General features: G+C 46.5%; 1 protein-coding gene across 3 annotated transcripts in view; it reads right to left on the reverse strand.

Moving 5' to 3' along the window:
• Window positions 1-18,280, reverse strand: part of PlexA (plexin A) — a 147,556-nt gene that overhangs the window by 3,412 nt on the left and 125,864 nt on the right. For all 3 annotated transcript variants that reach the window (XM_043426041.1, XM_043426038.1, XM_043426039.1), the window contains 7 exons: window positions 5,514-6,245; window positions 5,102-5,227; window positions 1,890-4,030; window positions 1,524-1,737; window positions 1,198-1,381; window positions 385-1,095; window positions 124-269 (listed from right to left, as the gene is read on the reverse strand). In XM_043426041.1, the coding sequence (XP_043281976.1) occupies window positions 124-269; window positions 385-1,095; window positions 1,198-1,381; window positions 1,524-1,737; window positions 1,890-4,030; window positions 5,102-5,227; window positions 5,514-6,245 (4,254 nt within the window). The remainder of the gene's footprint in view (window positions 1-123; window positions 270-384; window positions 1,096-1,197; window positions 1,382-1,523; window positions 1,738-1,889; window positions 4,031-5,101; window positions 5,228-5,513; window positions 6,246-18,280) is intronic.

The following is an 18,280-nucleotide window of genomic DNA, read 5'->3' on the forward strand; positions in this document are numbered from 1 at the left end:
TGTTCGTTCGTCAGGTTTCATTTGAGGATGGTTGTGATCCGTGTGCAAAGTAATAGAATGATATTAAACTTATGTGAATGTATATTTGAAGGGAATGGAAAATGCGTTGTTCAGTTAACTTACTCTCGACTCTTCGGCGAGCATCGCATTCATATCTTGATCAGAAATGGCGGGCATGATTTTGATATCCGAGTAATAACGTTCCACCCACTCTTTGTACACTGGAATGTCCTTTGCGTAGAGCAATTTTGAGCTCGGCGAGTCTTTGCCTATAAAAGATTATAATTAAATGTTATTCGGCTGTTTTTGCTACTTTAATCACGATTCGTATCTTCTCTATGCGTAAATGTAAAAAGGGTAAAAAGCGGAGATATCAAAGCTCACCTAGTCTGTGATCCGACGTGGAGCAACTGTCCATGAAGGTTTGTGCGACAACCGACAGGCAAGAGTCGACGATATTCGATTTGTGAATGTCGAATACAAAGTTTGGATTTTTGATAAGATTAACCCAAAACCTGAGAGGTAGAGAATTGCTCTTCCACGTGTGTACGACCTCGGGATCGGAAATGCCATGATGCAATGCTTGATCGTCGAGAAAATCGAACATGTATTTAATGGCGAGGGGAAGGGCGGAGCCTCGATGCGCCGTACTGAATATCGTCTCGAATAAATCGTCGACGAATTTTTGTAGTGTACCCTTGGTTGCGAGTAACCTAGTGAGATAAATTTCGGAGACCATTTTGTTGCATCTTTCGCCTTCCTTTTGAGCATCTGTGTCGTGGTGTTTAACGAGATGCCAACACTTGAGGCCACCGTCGTGGTCGTGATTCAAGGGAGAAGTTGCACGCGAAAGGGGCGGGCTAGCCGAGCTGAATTTGCTCAAATTCAGCGTCTCGTATTTGTGAGATTTGTCAGTCTTCTCCGATAATATTGAAAGATTGTATATCGAGGATTGCTTAGAGACTAGATTGAGGGAAGCTCCTTCCGGTACTCTGTAATGATTAAGAGTATTTCTCTTTTTCCACTCGCCCTCGGACTTGGTCGTTGAGTCGTCGTCGTACAGTATCAACCTGCCCGATGTTCCTGTGCGCCATTCTGCAAATCGAGAAAGAGACAAAAAATATAACGTTAATTAGTGTGAATAATTGGGGCTTTTAATTGCGACTGTGAATTTCGAATTTAAACGTCGTTTCTTACCCAGATCGAGATCGTCCTTTCGTGGCCTCTGACTGTATGGTGTCGCACGATAAATCGTGTCGAGTGCCTTTTCCTTAACCTGCGATATCGTGTCGCAATCGAGCACCTTCACCGGCACGTTCTCCGTGTTTGGATCCAATCCACCCACGAATACCGTTTGTTGCGAGATCGAGACATAAGCAGTCTGCCAAAATAAATAAATAAATAAATAAAAATGCATATTTTTCGTTAATCATGATAAAAGTGAGCACACGAGAATGTGAGGTTTCACAATTCAAACGCTTGACAACAACGCGCTCGAACAATGTTTCAAAGGTGGTGCTCACCAAAGGCTTGAAATCGATCGATTGTCTTATGAGCTTTTCCTCGGAGAGTGAATATCTCGCTTCCGACGTTATCGCATCGACCGGGCCTTTGTCGACTTGCTGTTTCATCGCACGGAACAACATGTAGAGCGGCTCACCGGCGCACTCGCGCATAAATTTGTACAATAGGAAGGTGAACCAGGCCGAGAGCATTTTCTCCGCGACACTCTCAGTTCTGAAATACAAACAAGATAAATGCGTTGATAAGAAATTCCAATCGTGTACGTGGTTCTCTATTGTTCAAGACTTTGCTTGTTCGAGCTCGAACAATTTCACTGAAAATAATAAAAATTCTGTGACAAGAAATATTTAATCTCGTATACTAACCGTCTGAGTAACAGTTTCGGGTGACTTTTACCCTCCATGCACTTCTCGATGAGTTCGGCGAGAAGGGTTTTGAGAATATCGGTACAATACTCCATTTTGCTTTGAAGAGCTACCATGATGAGGCTCGCAACATTGACGCGGTCTCTCATTGAGAAATAACGATTGCTCTCGAGGGTTCTAACGAAAAGTAGAAGGAACGTTTTGTTCATGATTAATTGACCGAATAATCTGAGACCTTTTTCCTTGCGTTTCAATTCGGGCCTCTCCCACTGTAGAACAATGTGGTTTTCGACATTGGGGAACAATATTTTCATCGCGTAAGTTCGATAATCGAGGAAGGGAATACCGGCGCTGGTAACGTCGCCGGTAAGGTCCGTCATTTCGGTTTGTAGTTCGGCAAAGGCTTCTTTGCACTCGGCAGCGACTCGTAGCTCCAGAATGTCCATTTGGTCCTGCATGTTCTTGAGAACTCTGTTGCTTTCGGTGGATTTACGACGGTAAGCGATGAGAAAAGCGATGAAAACGAAGAAGAGAATTACGATTGCGGCTATGACGCCGATGAGAGCGGGCTTCGAGAGCGGTCCGTTCAAACCCGGTGGCAGAGCGTAGCTGAGCTTGCCGATTTTGAAGCTCAGCGTGTGCCCCACGATCACTATGACTTCGGGCAGTTCCTGCTTGTCCGGTTGACCATCCGCGTCGAGTGCCGGAGGCTGCGAGGACGGTGGACGGCAGGTCAATTGTTGTCTCGACAACGACGTAACGTTGCAGAACGAATTACCGATTTGTACGGTGACGTCCAATTCTTGGCAAGCGAGATCGAGGTACTGTCCGTTTATCGTGAGATAATCGCTCTTGTAGTACTTAACTTCTTCATCAAAAACGTCGTAAATCGGGTTTGGATAGAGTAGAAATTTGTTGAAACCATTTTGCGAAAGATTCTGTACCCCGGTAACATTGTCCATGCGAAAACCATACTCGAGGGAGAGCGGTGTTTCGGCGTCGAGTTGTTCGTGTTCGGGTACTTCGATCGTCGGCGATCGACAGTCCATGCTCGTTTGGCTGAGCACGTCGCACCGGGATACGAACATTTTCTCGTCGTAATAAACGTACATCTGTGGATCTTGAATGTATCCGAGGTTTTTACCGGTGACAGAAATTTTGATGCCACCGGCTGGGATGCCCTTGGGAACTTTCATTTGTCGGGCGACCCCGCTCTCGACGCTGTCGATCGTCGGGTCGTCGACGTACTCGAATATTCCGTTGTAGCTGCGTTTACCACCGTCGAAAGTCATTACGAGTTTGCCCATGCGTTTGGCGTCACTCGCGCTTGTCATGCACAGAGTTTCGTTGAATTCGGCGCTGATTATCGAGCAGGGTAACTCGTCGATGTAAACTCTTATTTCACTTCCCGCGTTCATGTATTTACCGGTTATTTTAATAATCGTTCCACCGCTCATCGGACCGTGCTTAGGCGATATCGACGTTATTTCCGGATTAACGAACTCGAAGTTCTGCTCCGACTGGCCGCGGAAATCCTCGATCTTCACTATCACCGGACCCTGTCGCAGTTGCTTTTCCCCAGGACCGTCCACTCGACAAATTATCTTTTTCGTAGGGACGTAAAGATCCTTGTAAGGCTGACAAGCCACTCCTGCGACGGTTACACCTCCGTAAATATCGCTGTAAGTTTTGCCAAGATTAATGCCTCGTATCGTCACCGTCGTGTTACCCTCCCAAGGACCCATCATTGGCTCGAACGAGTGAATCTCCGGATTGGGGCACGTCATGTTTCTGTTGAGCCACGAACCGTTGCCACGATTGCACTGACCCTTGACCTCGCAACGCTCGGAACTCTGGCACCAACCGCAATCGTATTTAGCCGGTATCGCCAAACACATACCACAATTTTCCGCCATGTCCCGACATCGGTATATCACCACGTGTATGTTGTCCGGATTGTCCAGAGGCTTCGAGCCCCCCCATATCACCGCAAACGGCACCGTTATGTTTGGCGTTCTCGAAGTGTACGAGAACTCCGTTTCCTCGCAATATATCGTGTCACCAAGCAACTTTGCGTTTACGCTCGTAACACGACCCTCGATGTTGAACTGACACACGAATCTTGTTTGGATGATGAATTGCTGCAATGAGAACAAGAAACAACGATTTAGCCAACTCGTTCTCCTCCTACCGGCGCGCTAATTTATTTTTCATCTTCAAATAGATTCCTCTCAATGCCTTATTACATTCCGCCCTTGTGATGGGCGGAAAAATCCAACATTTTTTTATTACATATTCTTCAAGATTATCTCGGAATCGTCTTTTTTTAAAAATACCTTTTTGTTATTTTTCTTGAAAATACATACCGAATTTATACCACCTATTTATTGTAACAATTTCGTATTTTATTGGAAAAAAAAATTGTAACCAAAAACCGAAAATTTAGCACCTCTCGAAAAATGAATTTTTTGTTAAAACTGTCGCCATTTTTTTTAAATCCAAATTTTTACAAATCCTTCGTCCAGGCCCAAGCTATTATTGTAATAAATAAGTGGTATAAATTTGGGATGGGTCAAAGGTGCTACTGCAATACAGCTGGAGTTGCGTAATTTTGAGAAATTTTTTGATGAAAAGAATCGTACAAGTGCATGAACATATGTACCAACGAATGTCGTTCACAGTTTTTCAATAAACATTTATTTTCTTGTCGAAAAAAAATGAAGGAAATCACGTTTTTTCGCCCGCTGCAAGTGTATATGAGGCCTTAAAAAAAAATGATTATACATTTTTCTTTTTTCGTTTCTCATTTTCTCGAATTTTTCCAAATTGCGAATTTTTTATTACATCTTTCTGAGGTTTCTCCGGATGCTCCTCTTTCTATGAAACGAATCCAATTAAAAAGGAACAATTGTCAAGAAAAACCGCGCTGAAAGAGCGTTAAAATTGGAAGTGAATAAATTTGAACATCGTTGACTCGACGATTCCATGACTAAATGTTGAACGGCTGCGAGCGATGGCTCTCAATTCGTATAATTAGCGTATCGAATTAACCGCGAAATTCCAATCGGCTTGGAGAGAACGGCAGAGGGAAGAAAACGAATAATGGAGCTTCGACGAGAATCAAGAGGATCGTGTACTCGAGACCGAGAAAATGGCGAACGAATGAACGATCAAGAGGAAGTAATTGTTCACTCGTGTTTCACAATACTCACCCCTATTATGTGCACTTTGACTCTTATGATCTTCTTGATGCCGGAAGACACGAGGATCTCTTGTGAATCAGTCGCATTTATCGTCGGACAGAATGCAGGTCCGCTTCGATAACTTGGGCCCGTTCGCTGTAAAAACAAAATGCATTTATCAACATCATTCAATTTTTAAAAAAATTTACCATCGTTTCACTAAATTCTTCAGAAAACGTTTACTTTGAAGTTTCTCTCCAAAATTCTCTCATTTTTCAACCTTTTTTTCCCCCATCTTTTTCGAGGTTCAAAGGTTTCAAATTTTATGAATTTTTCAACGTTACGGAAATGTTACGTTACGCAGTGTCGAAATGACACTGCGAAATCGATGAAAATGATCGTGTTTCGTTACGAATAAATCCTAAGGGAAGTTGAGACTTACAGCAACGCCAGTGACGAGAATATCGTTACGGCAGTTTTCGGCAGTGTCGTGAGTGCACCTGTGTCCATCGACGCACCAGTCGCACGGGAAGCTTGAGGAGACGCACTGGGTGCAGGAGGAGTAAGTGTTGCAGTCGAAGAAGGTAAAATTGGTAGCGACGAGGTCAGGTCCGTTGGTCATTCTGACGGAGAGTTTGGCGGTGAAGTGATGTTGTCCGGCAGGAATGGGTGGAAGCAGGTCCGTTCTGGGCGTGGTGCAGTTGACCCCGAAGGATTTTCTCGTGGCGTTGGTGATGAGAGTTTTGTCGAGAGCGGAGAAAGCGCATAAAAATTGTCCTTTGAGAGTTGGCAAGTTGTCGATGCCGAGCTCGAGGGTTCGGGCAGTTGTGCGTTGGAGTTGATAAGGAGAGACGTTCGTGATGGTGGTGCATCTGCCGCTCTTGTAGGAAATCCAATAGAGAGGGTCCTTGGCAGCGTCCTGACAGTCGCTTCGCAGGTTGCACTTGTTTTCGAGGGAACACCAGCCGCAGTAAGGATCTTTGGCACCCAAGCAATCCAGACAAGTTTTGTATACCGAGCATTCTTGAACCTTGACCTTCGACACCCTCTTCTGGGTAAGAACGTAAAGATGCATCAGTTGCGAGTCGAATAGGAGATCTGGGTTTACCGCGGAGTCCGGGTCGATCACGAGGTCACCGTACTCGACGGCCAACACTGAACTCTCGACAACGACCTGCGATAAGAAAGCAGACGAAATTTTTATTGCTTTTTATATCCTTGGTAGATAAATACGAATAAATTAATGTGAATACGAGGCAAACATTCGTGTGCGGAAGGAGCGAGTGAACGGGGGCTGCAAACAAAAAAAAAGTCAATTATTTTAACGAACGAGCCAAGGGCGAAGAAAACCGAAGAAAAAAAAGATTCGTAATAATAAAAATGTTAAATATGTTCGAGTAAATGAATAGGAGCCTGAAAAAAGGAAAGATGTTGGCATCGAATAGGTGCGGGCAGTAACTGCGGGAGGTATAACGCGAAGCAAGGGAGAGCGAAGGAGAGAGAGAGAGAGGGAAAATGGTATGTGTGCAAGATTTGTTGTAATTGCGTGTCCCGCAGGCTGCTCCATGCGGACGCGGTCAAAAAGGCATTTTCCATCGGGCCTTCATTTACAATCCGTTTCTTCGACTCCTCTCTCTCCCTCTCTCTCTTGATCTTGTCCGTGGGGAGATAAAAAGAGAGGATAGCGAGATAGATCGAGTCGGAGAGAACCGCAAAACTGCGGTTAACAGCTCTTCCGTTAGCTCACCTCGCCCCTGCTCCTTCTCTCGTCGAACACGGTCAAAGGATCATCCTCGACCGCAGATTTATCTTTGCTATACTATTATCAGCGGGCATAGGGCCCGTGATCCTAGCTCGGTCCACCCTGGACTTCGTTCCTTTCAAAAGATACGAGCCTATATGGTCAAAGAGGCGAGGGAGTGCCTCGCTCCCTCCCGCGCGCTCCCCGCTCTTTTTATACTTCTCTTTCTCCCTTTTTCTCGTGTGAAAGGTGCAACAGGTACTTCTTCGACGTCACGGAAGTATCTTTTCTCGTGATCACCTCCCCCGCAGCTCTCCACACTCCGCTCCTCGCCTTTTTCGTTTCTTCTTCACGACCCTCCACCACCCGCGCGAGTTCGAAACGATTAGGAGATGAGATACGCGACGAGATAGAAAAACGGAGAAAGAGAGAGAGAGAGAGAGAGAGAGAGAGAAACCGGGATGAGGAGGGATTAACTCACGTCCAAATAATGCATTCTCTCCTTTTTCGATGCGGCAACGAAGAAACGTGCGAATAATACTGACCGTTCGAATCGCCATATGCGGGCACGGCGGATGCTGTTTTTCAGTCGTCTTTTGTCCTTGTCTTTTTTCAACACTCCATTTTTTCCCCGAGCTCTTCCGGGTCGATTAATCATCTAATTATTTCATAATTTTCGCATAGTTTTTCACAAGCCCGTTTCAGTTGTTGGGTTCGGCAATAAACGCGAATTAAACGGTTCGCGAACGGGAGTTTTAGCGGAAATAAGGACAGAGAATTCGACGTCGGTTGAATCATGTCGCTGGAAGCGATTAACAAAAAAAGGGAAAGGATCGGGAGGGGAGCGGACAAAGAATGGAGATAGAAGACCGCGAGGGGGATACGTGATAGACGTTGCTCAATCTCGGTAACGGTATTTATTGCAGTCGCATTGGTAATGGCAAACAAAGGCGAGGTTCTCGTCATTCTCGTGGTCTTCGGTGCTCGGGGATCGAGGGGGTCCGATGCAGGGAGCGTAATAAAATAAATATGGCAATGCGAGGGAGCTTATCTCTCGTAATCTTTTCGTGCTCTTCTATCTCGTACCGATTTTTCGAATGTCGCATTTTCAATGGGGGCACGCCACGTACGAAGGGATCCTGTCGCGATGGAACAATGCACCGGTTATTTGCTAATTAAATTTACGAGCCTCGGGGATCCTCGGGGTTGACAAAAACGTTTCGCGTCTCTCGCGAAACAAAATTCGCCGACGAGATTAACGAAAAATATTTTGTCGCCACACGTTCGAACGTGGAATAAACGTGCGCGATATGGCGCTTCCTTTTCGAGATTTAAACGCGAAAGTCGAGAGGAGCAGCTGGAAAATCAGGATTTTATTGCAACATTAAATCGAGATTTTGTACGGAAGTTAAGGACGATGAACGAGGACACTGTAAGGAGACTCGAGAGTCGAAGGAGAAGCAATTACTTCGCCGAGCAGCGAGCACGTATATATACCCGGCTCCGTATGTACCTACTTCGTAAGAAAAATCTCATCTTTTAACCAAGTACCGACCTCGTCTATAGATGTATAACCACTTGAATAATACACAGTAAGAGAGAAGATGGGAGGAGGAGGAGGAGGAGGAGGATGAACGAAATAAAATAATGGAGATGCGCGGTACGTTCGGACGAATCGATTTACAATTGGCGAATACTGCATCGCCACGAGAGGACTTTGTTCCTCATTTATTTGTTTGACTCGTCGTTTTTTTACGTTTCTCTCCCCCTTTATCTTTGTTTATATTTATTCATTTTTACGCGACTCTTCCGCCATCGCTCGCGAAAGCAAAGAGCAGGATTTGGAGAAAAATACGATCGTGTCCGTCGTAGTTTATCGAGAGACAAAGTAGTGATGGGCTCAGAAATGAGTGAGCGACGAATCACGAATGGTCCGAGATTTTTTTATCTCTTTCACTTCCTCTCCCGAGAGCTCGTTTCATCTTTCGCTGTTCCGATGACTCATCCAGGAAATGAGATAATAGTAATACGACTGTGGCTGGCACACGGAGTCTCGCAGAAATGATAATGCTCTCGCGCTATGTGCCCGCATATGCACCGACGTCGATGTGAAGTACGCTTCGTATCACATCTCCATTGTAATTCAATATGCAAGAGCATCGATATTACTACGGTGGCAGGTATAAATATTACCATCGATGTATCATTCGCGAGACGCTTCGCAGGAAGCTCTCTCCGACAAACGCGCGCTCGTCTCTGTGACGTCAAACGAAATATCAAATTTTCGAAGGATTATCCACAGAATGGCGCTGAACGGCCCTCGATTTCTTTCGGTCTCGAAACATTAATTTGCCGTACTCCTTTCAGCTTTTTCTACAACCTTTTATCTCGGAGCTTCGATCTTCCGGAGTCGCGAGTGCAGTTTTTCACGGAGAAGAACAAACGTATGGAAAAAAGTATCGCTGTGCATCGATGCGAGCTGCACTGGGAGTTGTGAGGTAAAATAAAAAATGAAGGATCACGGGTTCGCTCACGAGCGCGGTCAGAGAGCGAGAGCTCTCCCCGCTCTCTCTCTCTCTCTCGCTCTTTATTTTCTTCGGTTGCGCGCTCTTGAGTCGTGTGCGGGGCGAGGGCAGGAGAGACCGCGGGAAAATATGGGTCGAGGGAGGAAGGAGGCGCGTGACGCGGTACTTTGGTGGTTGTTTCGCTGCTCGCGAGAGTGTTCCATCCCGTGGAATGCGGTGTGCCTTTTCGATTGGAGAGTTCACAGTCTCCGGGGCGTTCGCTCCGTTTCTCATCCTTTACCAACGTCCTATCATATACGTGCACGTATTCGAACGTGTATAAGAGCCTCGTCTTTGAACCCGACGACAGGCACTGTATCGAGAGCTCGGGGAGAGCGCGCGCGCGCGTGTGTATGGGAGACTCAAATTTCGAAGGCGCGCACAGGAAGACTACGAAAAATGCTCAATCGAAGTAATTTATCTTTGAGCTCTTCACAGAATTTTATTAAGGCTCGATCGCCACGAGAAATGTTGATGATGTAGTCGTGACGAACGGGCCTCTCGATCGATAATGCAGAAACGTTGTTTTCCGTATGCTAATGCGACACTGATACGATTTCAATATTCAAAAGGGAGCTAACGAAGAACTGTTAGGAGGCGCGCGCGCGCGCGCGCGGCCGAGTTCGACTCGAAAATCAAATTCTCGAGAGCGGAATCTCAGTCTGATCTGTTATGCAGTCAATGGACTTTTCTACTCGCTCCGTTATTTCTTCTCTGCACCGAGAGTCTTATTCTCAGCAAAAGATATCTCTGGGCTCGCGCGCGCTCGTTCTCTTGCGATCTCGTGCGAAAGGTCAAGATCTCGAACAAAGAGATGCTCCTCTCCCGCTGGACCGTCTGTGTAGTCCTGCCTTTTTTGCCCCGCACTCTCGTCTTGCGGCGAATCCGAGCGATTTCTTTCTTTCGGACAACGCTCGTTGTTCTTTCTTCCTCTCTCTCTCTCTTGCTCTATCGCCCGTTTTCCTCGCCGTACGATAATAAAATGCAGCAAAAAGCTGCACCGACCGTTTTATCGCTTATCTTCTCTCGCCTCTATCTCCACTTTTATTATTTTTTCAATCGGCCTTTTTTTCAAACTCTCTTTTTCTATCTAAGAGCAGCGAACTTCGTCAAACTGAGCGTAAACCAGAAGCTCGACGAAGCAATTAATACTCAAACAGTTGCCTCGACGCAAAGGGTGTCCCGGGAGTAAAACTGCATTTCGTTAACAATCCTTTTTTCGTAATTGAGCTTTCCCAAGAACCGGAAACGTTGCTCGATACTTATTTATAGAAAAGGACGCAACAAAAGAGTGATTTCGTTCATTGGCTCGAGCAGAGCGCCCGTTTCCAACGATCGATGGCCCCTGCTTTGAATCATTTTCCAATTTATAATTCCTTGATTTCCGAAATCGGACAGTTCACTGAGTTTTATGCTCGAGTGTGGCCGTTCTATTGTTTCGCGTTGACGTTTGTTCGTCGCTGAGATAACTGGAGCAGAAAAATGGGTTGTGCAATTACTTGTTTCGCAGTGAGTTAAAGCAGAAATATTTTCTTTTCGTATATATACAGTGAACTTGAAAAAACGCGAGTCGCCCGCGAGGCTTTATCCTCGGTCCAATTCCTTCGGATGATCACTGAAATGGCTATTTTAGAAATCAGCTCGTACAAATAGGAGGATGAAATATCGAGGAGAGAGAAACAAATGCGGGGAGTTCCGTACCGCGGCGGCGACTGTTTTTATGCCTCAAAGAAAAAACACGGATCGCTTGGGTCTCCGCGCATCGCTGTGCGGATAAATAAAAGCAGGAAGAAACAAGCGGGTGAGCGAATCCGAGGTACGAAGCTCCGAGGATCAACGTGCCAAGCGCTAACTTATATTTCATGTTTATATAGACATCGACGCGTGGATGTAAGTGTGCATATCGAAGTATCCTGATGGGATTTCCGAGCGTTGCTCTCGGTCTTCCCCTGTGATTGACAGCCGATTCGCAAAAACGTTTAATCATCTCGCAGCCAGCGATTCCGGAATCTCTGCCGGGCCGGGGTATTCTCGCATGCTCCATAATACATAAGCAAAGGGCTTCCCCGAGTCCATGGATGCACGCGTATAGCGAGTCTCAAAATAAGTCTTGGGATAAACGATCCCCATTAAACTTAGCCGGAGAACGCGGAGGATGCGATTTCCCACGACATTCTGCTCCCGTCACATGAAAAATCGAGTGAACGGAGGCCGGGGAATAAAAAAAATTGAAAAGAGCCGCACCGAGATATCCCGAGGTCCAGGCAACAACTCGGTTTAGCACCTTCTGGATCAGCCTGTACGCGCGGACGCCGCACCGGAGCGCCTATACGCAGACTTTTCTGGTGTTCGATCTCAGGCCACTGACGTTCGCATGCGAGCGAGCGAGCGAGCGAGGGGGCGGGAGGTGCCGGAGGAGAGACGAACCTCCGCGTTCTCTCTTTTCTGCACTGTCTATTGCATACCTGGAGTCACTCGGGGTACTAACATACTACTATAGCAGCTTGCCGTACGTCCGAGTCTCTTCGATCTTGTGCGCGACGGAGAAGCGGACCGGAGAGCTGGAGCAGCGGCTCGGGTCTCGCATGCCAGAAACTGCGGAGACTTTTTTCTGACGTAGCTCTCGCATACGTTAAATATGTATCGTCGCATACGTTCGGAGGATGCAACTATACACGTTTCGCGTGGATATAAAGATGGAGATGCATAGGTGTCCGGAGAGCGGTACGTAAAAAAGAAGAGCATCGCGGAGGCATGTACGTACGTACGAGGAACATATGCAACGTATAAAAGGAGCACAGGTGGGTAGATTCTTGTGTAAAAATGTATTTATGTATGAGGCTTTTGTGCGCGAACGGGGGAGTTACGTATTGGCGCGAGCGCGCGCGCGCGCGTATTATCGACCATGTGTATTTGCAATGTGCGTGATAATAAAAGGATTGAGAAGCACAGCCGACATTAAGGTGGAAAGGGGGGGGGGGGGGTAAATGGGCCCTTCCGAGAGCGCCGAATCGATTCGAGAGCGGAGCTCGTGGCTGTGTGCGCGCATACGTTCGTTTCCGTCTCGTACAAACATATCTCGTTTATATAATACCGAGTTGTTCCTCGTGTATATATATTTATTTATATGTACGTAAACGTGCATCGAGGCCCCTACGGATATGCTTTGGATTGCGGTGAATCGTGAACGAGAAAATACTAGACGGGAAATCTCGACTCGATTACCTCGTGACACATCGATTTTAACCGGCAAGAGAAAGCACCGAAGCACATGAAAAAGGGCCAAAAGAAACCCTTCGAGAGACAACCGACGTATGGCACGAGCGTATATTTTTTTCACCCCGGGGCAAATACGCGAGCACGTAATAACAAAATATCTTTTTCCCCATTCGTTTCTCCGTTGCTCGAGATTCTCCACAATTCGTCTTTGGCTTCTCCGATATTCCTGTCGCACAAAAAAACATTGGCGAGCCGACCCGGCAGCCTCCCGCGACCCGACGCGACCCACCGACGAGCTAAAAAGTTCAGCGCGCCTCTCCTATTATTTGGCTTCTTCTCGTCGATCCTAGACGCACGCTCTCGAACACATATTTCTAGAGCGATTCAAGGGCTTAATTCAACCGGGAGAACGAGAGTTCGAGGGGTTAATACACTTACTTTATTTATAGGCAACAGAATGCCAATAATGCAATTCATTAAAAGCCCGGACGGAGGCTCGACGTGCGGAAAACAAGGGCTCCATATCTCGCAGCGATCGCGACCTCCCCCTCCAACTTCCCCCCTTTCATCGATCACTCATTTAATCTATACAACAATTTAGCCGAGTTTGCACACCAAAAAACCGCTTTCCGTACCGCTCCATCGGCTCCAAACGATGTTACGTTCTCTCAACACTTTCACCGCGTATCAGAGAGCCTCTCTCCTCTAGTTAAGAATTTTCACACTCGTTACTCAACCGTCGTTAAATCTCACGGTTTTTCTCCATCCGGCAGTTCGAACGATGAAATTATTCATTATTACGCTCGTACATGAGTGAATATCTACAGAATTTTTGGAATCAAATAAAATACGAGATTTCAAGAGGCCAGGTCGTCGACACGGAGACGCGGCAGCGGAGAGGAGGAGAGCGAGGGGCATCAAATAAATTGCTATTATCGGATGTCGAGTTATAAAATATTAAATATATATATAGGCATTGACAAATCTGAGGTAGATCAACTCTCAAACTCATCTCGTCTCATCTCGAGTGGTCTCGACTCTCTGCTGATCTTCTCCCTTTCCTTTCGACTGTGTATATTCCCGTCGTTGCGCCGTAATTGATTCCATCAATAATCGTGGCTTTTGGCGAGAGAGTTATTATACTAAATATATATATATATATTTATAGGAAGAGTATAGTAATTGAGCTTGAATTCCGTGAGGGTGAATGATTTGATTGAGTCTGACGAACATCAGGCAACTCGTGTTATTATTGGGGTTGTTTCAACCTGCTCCTTCAAGAATATAATCCTCCTTGCCGCTCGCGTGGCAGTTCGCATTCGAGGGATTTGCCACGGTCGCGATAGGTTTTCTCGAGAACTGAAATAATTGACGTAACGTCAATACACAATTCCCGGAGAAATAGTTTCGATACGAGCCACGCAAATTCGACAAATTGGCTACACTTTTTCTCGGTTTCACATTATCATTTGGAGTCGATGGGAATGAGGAGAAAAAAGAACTCATTGGACGAGTTCTCCGGCGGGTTAACCAACTTGGGGATGAGAACGAGGGCGGAGAGGAGTCAGGATCTACCGAGATTCTCTAGTTCAGTTGCTTTTAATATGGTCCATCCCATCGAGTCCTCCGCGAGGCGTGTCTTCGATAAGGATCACTGCGAGCAGCAAGAAGCTCCCCGTAAGGAAAATTGGACATTCGAATGAAGAAGATTCCTAACGAATTCGTTGGTCGCTTCGCACAAGACACAGGTATACCCGCGACGTATAATTATAGTTGAGTAATTCAGTCACTTTTCCGTGGCGTCCTTCTCCGCGTGGACGCGGCCGCGATATCGCTCACTTGCTCGTTTCGATCTCGTCCTCGGGGCTGTTACACCGAACGATATACTCGCGCCGAAGTTTTCCGCTTCCACCGGGTCTCAAGTTTCCTCGATACTTTCGTGAATTCGTTAGCATATATCGAAGATCCGAGTACGAGCCTCGACGAGAGAACTTTTGTCAGAAATATCCACAAGCTTCTCTCACTCCAAAACGCACTCGACGTCTCTCCGTAAATTCTCTCTTCCTCTCTTTCTCTGTGTGTACGTGTACACACGAAGTATATTTGTGTATGTATCTTGACGTGACCGCAGACCCTCTTCACCCATCGCAATTTTAACGGGATTAATCCAAGTCCCGTGCGCACTTTGGACTATTCGATTTTCCACCCTTGGATAAGTGTCGAAATCGATGCACCGCGGCGGAGGACTCAAACTTTCGAAAAGGCGACTTTGCTGCGTGCTTTCTTATGTATATAAGATTCGAAACTTTCGAGAGAGCATGGATGAGGCCGGAGTGTGCGTCTGTACGTTTCGGAGTGGAGGTGCGAGGGTAGGATCCTCGGTTCTCGAGGTTTCTAGCATGCGAGGTGAGCGCTTGCATGAACTCGACGACGTTAAAAATAAGGAGCAAGGAGCGCATGAGACGTTTCAGCTTAATTAACGACGAGGCGGCGCGCATTCGCGGAAGTAATAACGAGAAAGAAAAACGACAAAAAGGAGCCTAAAATTTAGCGAGCGCTCTGATGCAATTGAAAGTTCGTTTTGACGAGTGCTTTCGCATTTATATTCGATCTTCAATTTCATTGGGAGTGAAATTCGAGTGGTTTTCCTGGGGAAAAGAGAGAAGCACGGAGTCGGCTCGAGGCTCCCCGGGGACTCGGCGAAGTTCATTAACTTTTGAAAAAGTACGGGCGAGGACAAAAGAAGCGAGCACGTTAGTTCTCTTCGCTTTTATATTATAAACTAAATGAATTTCTGCATTCAGCGAAATATCACATAAGTTACAAAATTAGCTTGCGTTTAATTCTCATGCTCGCGAGCTTGAATCATTTCACCAGGGCGTAAATCCGCGAGGGAAAGAGGCAAGTACAAAGACTGGAGGAATCGCAGCAGCATTAAACTTCCTCGGTGACAAACGACTCGAGCTTTATGAATTATCGTGTTAGTGAAACTACCGAGGCTGTACAGAGAGTACCTGATTATTCACTTACACGTGGTCTCCGCCTCCCGCGTACGCGCGTCCACTTGTACGTTTTGTTCCACAAATCTCGACATTAGCAACACTGCAGTTTATCTCCGGGAGTTTATGCTTTTTTTCGTCTCCCTCAAAAATAGGCAAGCTAGTGAAAAAGGTAATAATCATAACAACGAAGTGAATGGAAGAGGATTTTTAAGGGGGGAAGGCCGGCGAGGGAGGGAACTGAAACTCAAGTAAACATACGAGACTCGCAGATTTATTCCCAGGTGGGGGTGTTATTTTACAAACGGTCGCTGTGGCGAAGGCAAAAATTTATGCATCTTTTGCGCTTGGGAACGAGTCAAAAAAACGCACAAGCGAATGGAAAAACGAAGAGAAGGAAAAGGCTTTTTTTTTGTTTTTTTACTACGGTCTGCTCCGCGCAGTCCAACCAAATTTCACAGGCCACCTCCACAGTTTCGATTTGTACAAAGAAGCTCTTAACACACAGTCGACGAATTACCACGCTCGTTAGCAGCGGTCTAACGTACCCTTGAGCTCGCAAAAGCAGGAGTGCGAGTTGGAGAGAAAGAGAGAAAGAAAACGATGAAAAAATGTGGAGTCGCTAACTCGCAGTCGCCGTGTGACCGTGCTATAAGACTGAGACGCAGAGAGAACGAGAGAGACCGAGGGAGAGGCAGAGTACACACGGAAAATTATGTTAACAGGAGAGGACAGAGAGTGGACGGTGACTGAGAGGCCTTGCCAGCGCGGACGGGAACATCCGCGAGATCGCGAGAGAGCAACTACGTTTTTACTCCTCCGCGCGCTTCCTTAGGAGTCTTTCATTTTTTGTAAACCAGTTATACATATTTATTAAGCTCCGCATCTCATCCCGTCATTACCCACAGAGTCCTTTGAATTCCGAAAAAAGTTGCGTTCTTTCTGCTAATATACGGCTCCACACCCGGTGTCCTCGATTCAGAACCGATGAAAACTTCCACCGAGAGATCCCAATCGAATTTCGCTAATTCCGATCCTCGCCCAACGGGAGTTCAATCCCGGCCTCGGACATTCTCGCAAACTATTTTTGCCCCGGTTCAACTCGACCCGGGACACCCCGTACATGAATGAAACTCACCGAAGATTCTTTTTTCCCTCTCGCCATCTCTCAAGTGTTTGTTCTCTCGGCGAGGCTACGATTCGGACAAAAAATGTTCGTCTGAAAAGAGAGACTCGGGGAATCGACGTCTCTGACGTATAGATGAAGCGCAATGAGGCTCCGATTCGCTCGAAAGGATCCGAAAGACAGGCCAAGTGACGGAGAGAAAGACGTTCGCTCTTAATGTCTCTCGTATCTTGGAAAATTACGAAATAGAACGTGGCCGAGATCGCAACGACGCTCAGAGACTCTAAATCTATATTTTAGTGTACAGAATCGAGAGAGAGAGAGAGAGAGAGAGGAGAAAGATCCTTCGGCCTTACCCTCGGGGGTAGTTGAACGAGGGCTGAGGAGAATGCTAGAACAGAGTCTGCTGAGGCGAAACGTCGTTCGGAAGTTGTTTACAAGCTTCAACTTCACCGCTTCTCTTCTCCAAAAGCGAAGAGGGATAGAGAGCCGAGCGAGAGAGTGATTAAGAAGAGGTGAGAGAGGGGAAGGAGAAGGAGGTTGCTACACGTCGTGCCGGAAGCTCGAACTCTCGACATTACCTCGCTCTCGGGCCTCCCCCTGCTGCTGCTGCTCTTCCCCCTTATGGCGTTTTCACACTTTCGAGACAACCCCTGAGAAGCATAGCGGGAGGGATAGATGCACCGTCGGGAACCAGTTTACGGCTCTTAGCAACTTTTGCTAAACCAAACTCTCAGCGTACGTCTTATGTACATATTTTAGCTTCCATACACGTAAATCTGATATTTCTCGACCAAACGAGCGGCGCAGTTTTCATCGAGCAAATTTTCCTCGACACCGAAATTCACGAGTTCTTGTTGCTGCATGCTTCGACGAAATGTACGAAGCCTCAAAGTCGGAATGACACAACAGTTTCGTTTCGAATTTTCTTATTTCGTTCTGCACACTCGAATTTCCGTTCGCGTCTTCCTTTGTCAGGGTACTCGGGACCCTCAAAATTGGCGAAACCAATTTCGAGACTGCTCTTAGTGTAATTGTTATCCTTGGCGTTTGTTCGCCTCAATTTTCGCCAGTGGGTAAAGCGTCTCAATATGCGTTGAACGACGGAACCCCCCCATTAGCATATTGCAGCTCGTGCTGATCGTTGAATCGCATCGATCGGTGAGAGGGCGCATGCAAACTCCCGTTAAGTCGACTTGGCGACGATATTATTAATAAATAATTGTTATGCAAGAGGCGCGTCGCAATTGGCCGAGATTCGAGGATTTTCAGGCGGGCGCTAGACCCCCACGTGGGAATTTTTTTTCAAAGATGTGACGAAGATTGGAAAATCTATTTTGGGGAGAAAAAGGGTCCTCGTGGGTTCAAATATTTTCATAAATTTTTAGCCAGCGTTGATACGACGAGGCGCTTTTTTCTCCCTCTCTCTCTCTCTCTCTCTCTCGGTTTTCTTTTCTTTTCCTTCGATTTTCATTCTCTCACATCTCTCGCGTTTTATGTACTTTGCATATTCACATCGTGACTGGTATGCGAAGATCGATTCCGGAAGGAAAAAACCCG

The sequence above is a fragment of the Venturia canescens genome, chromosome 8, assembly GCF_019457755.1.
Source record: "Venturia canescens isolate UGA chromosome 8, ASM1945775v1, whole genome shotgun sequence".
In the NCBI taxonomy this organism is placed as follows: domain Eukaryota; kingdom Metazoa; phylum Arthropoda; class Insecta; order Hymenoptera; family Ichneumonidae; genus Venturia; species Venturia canescens.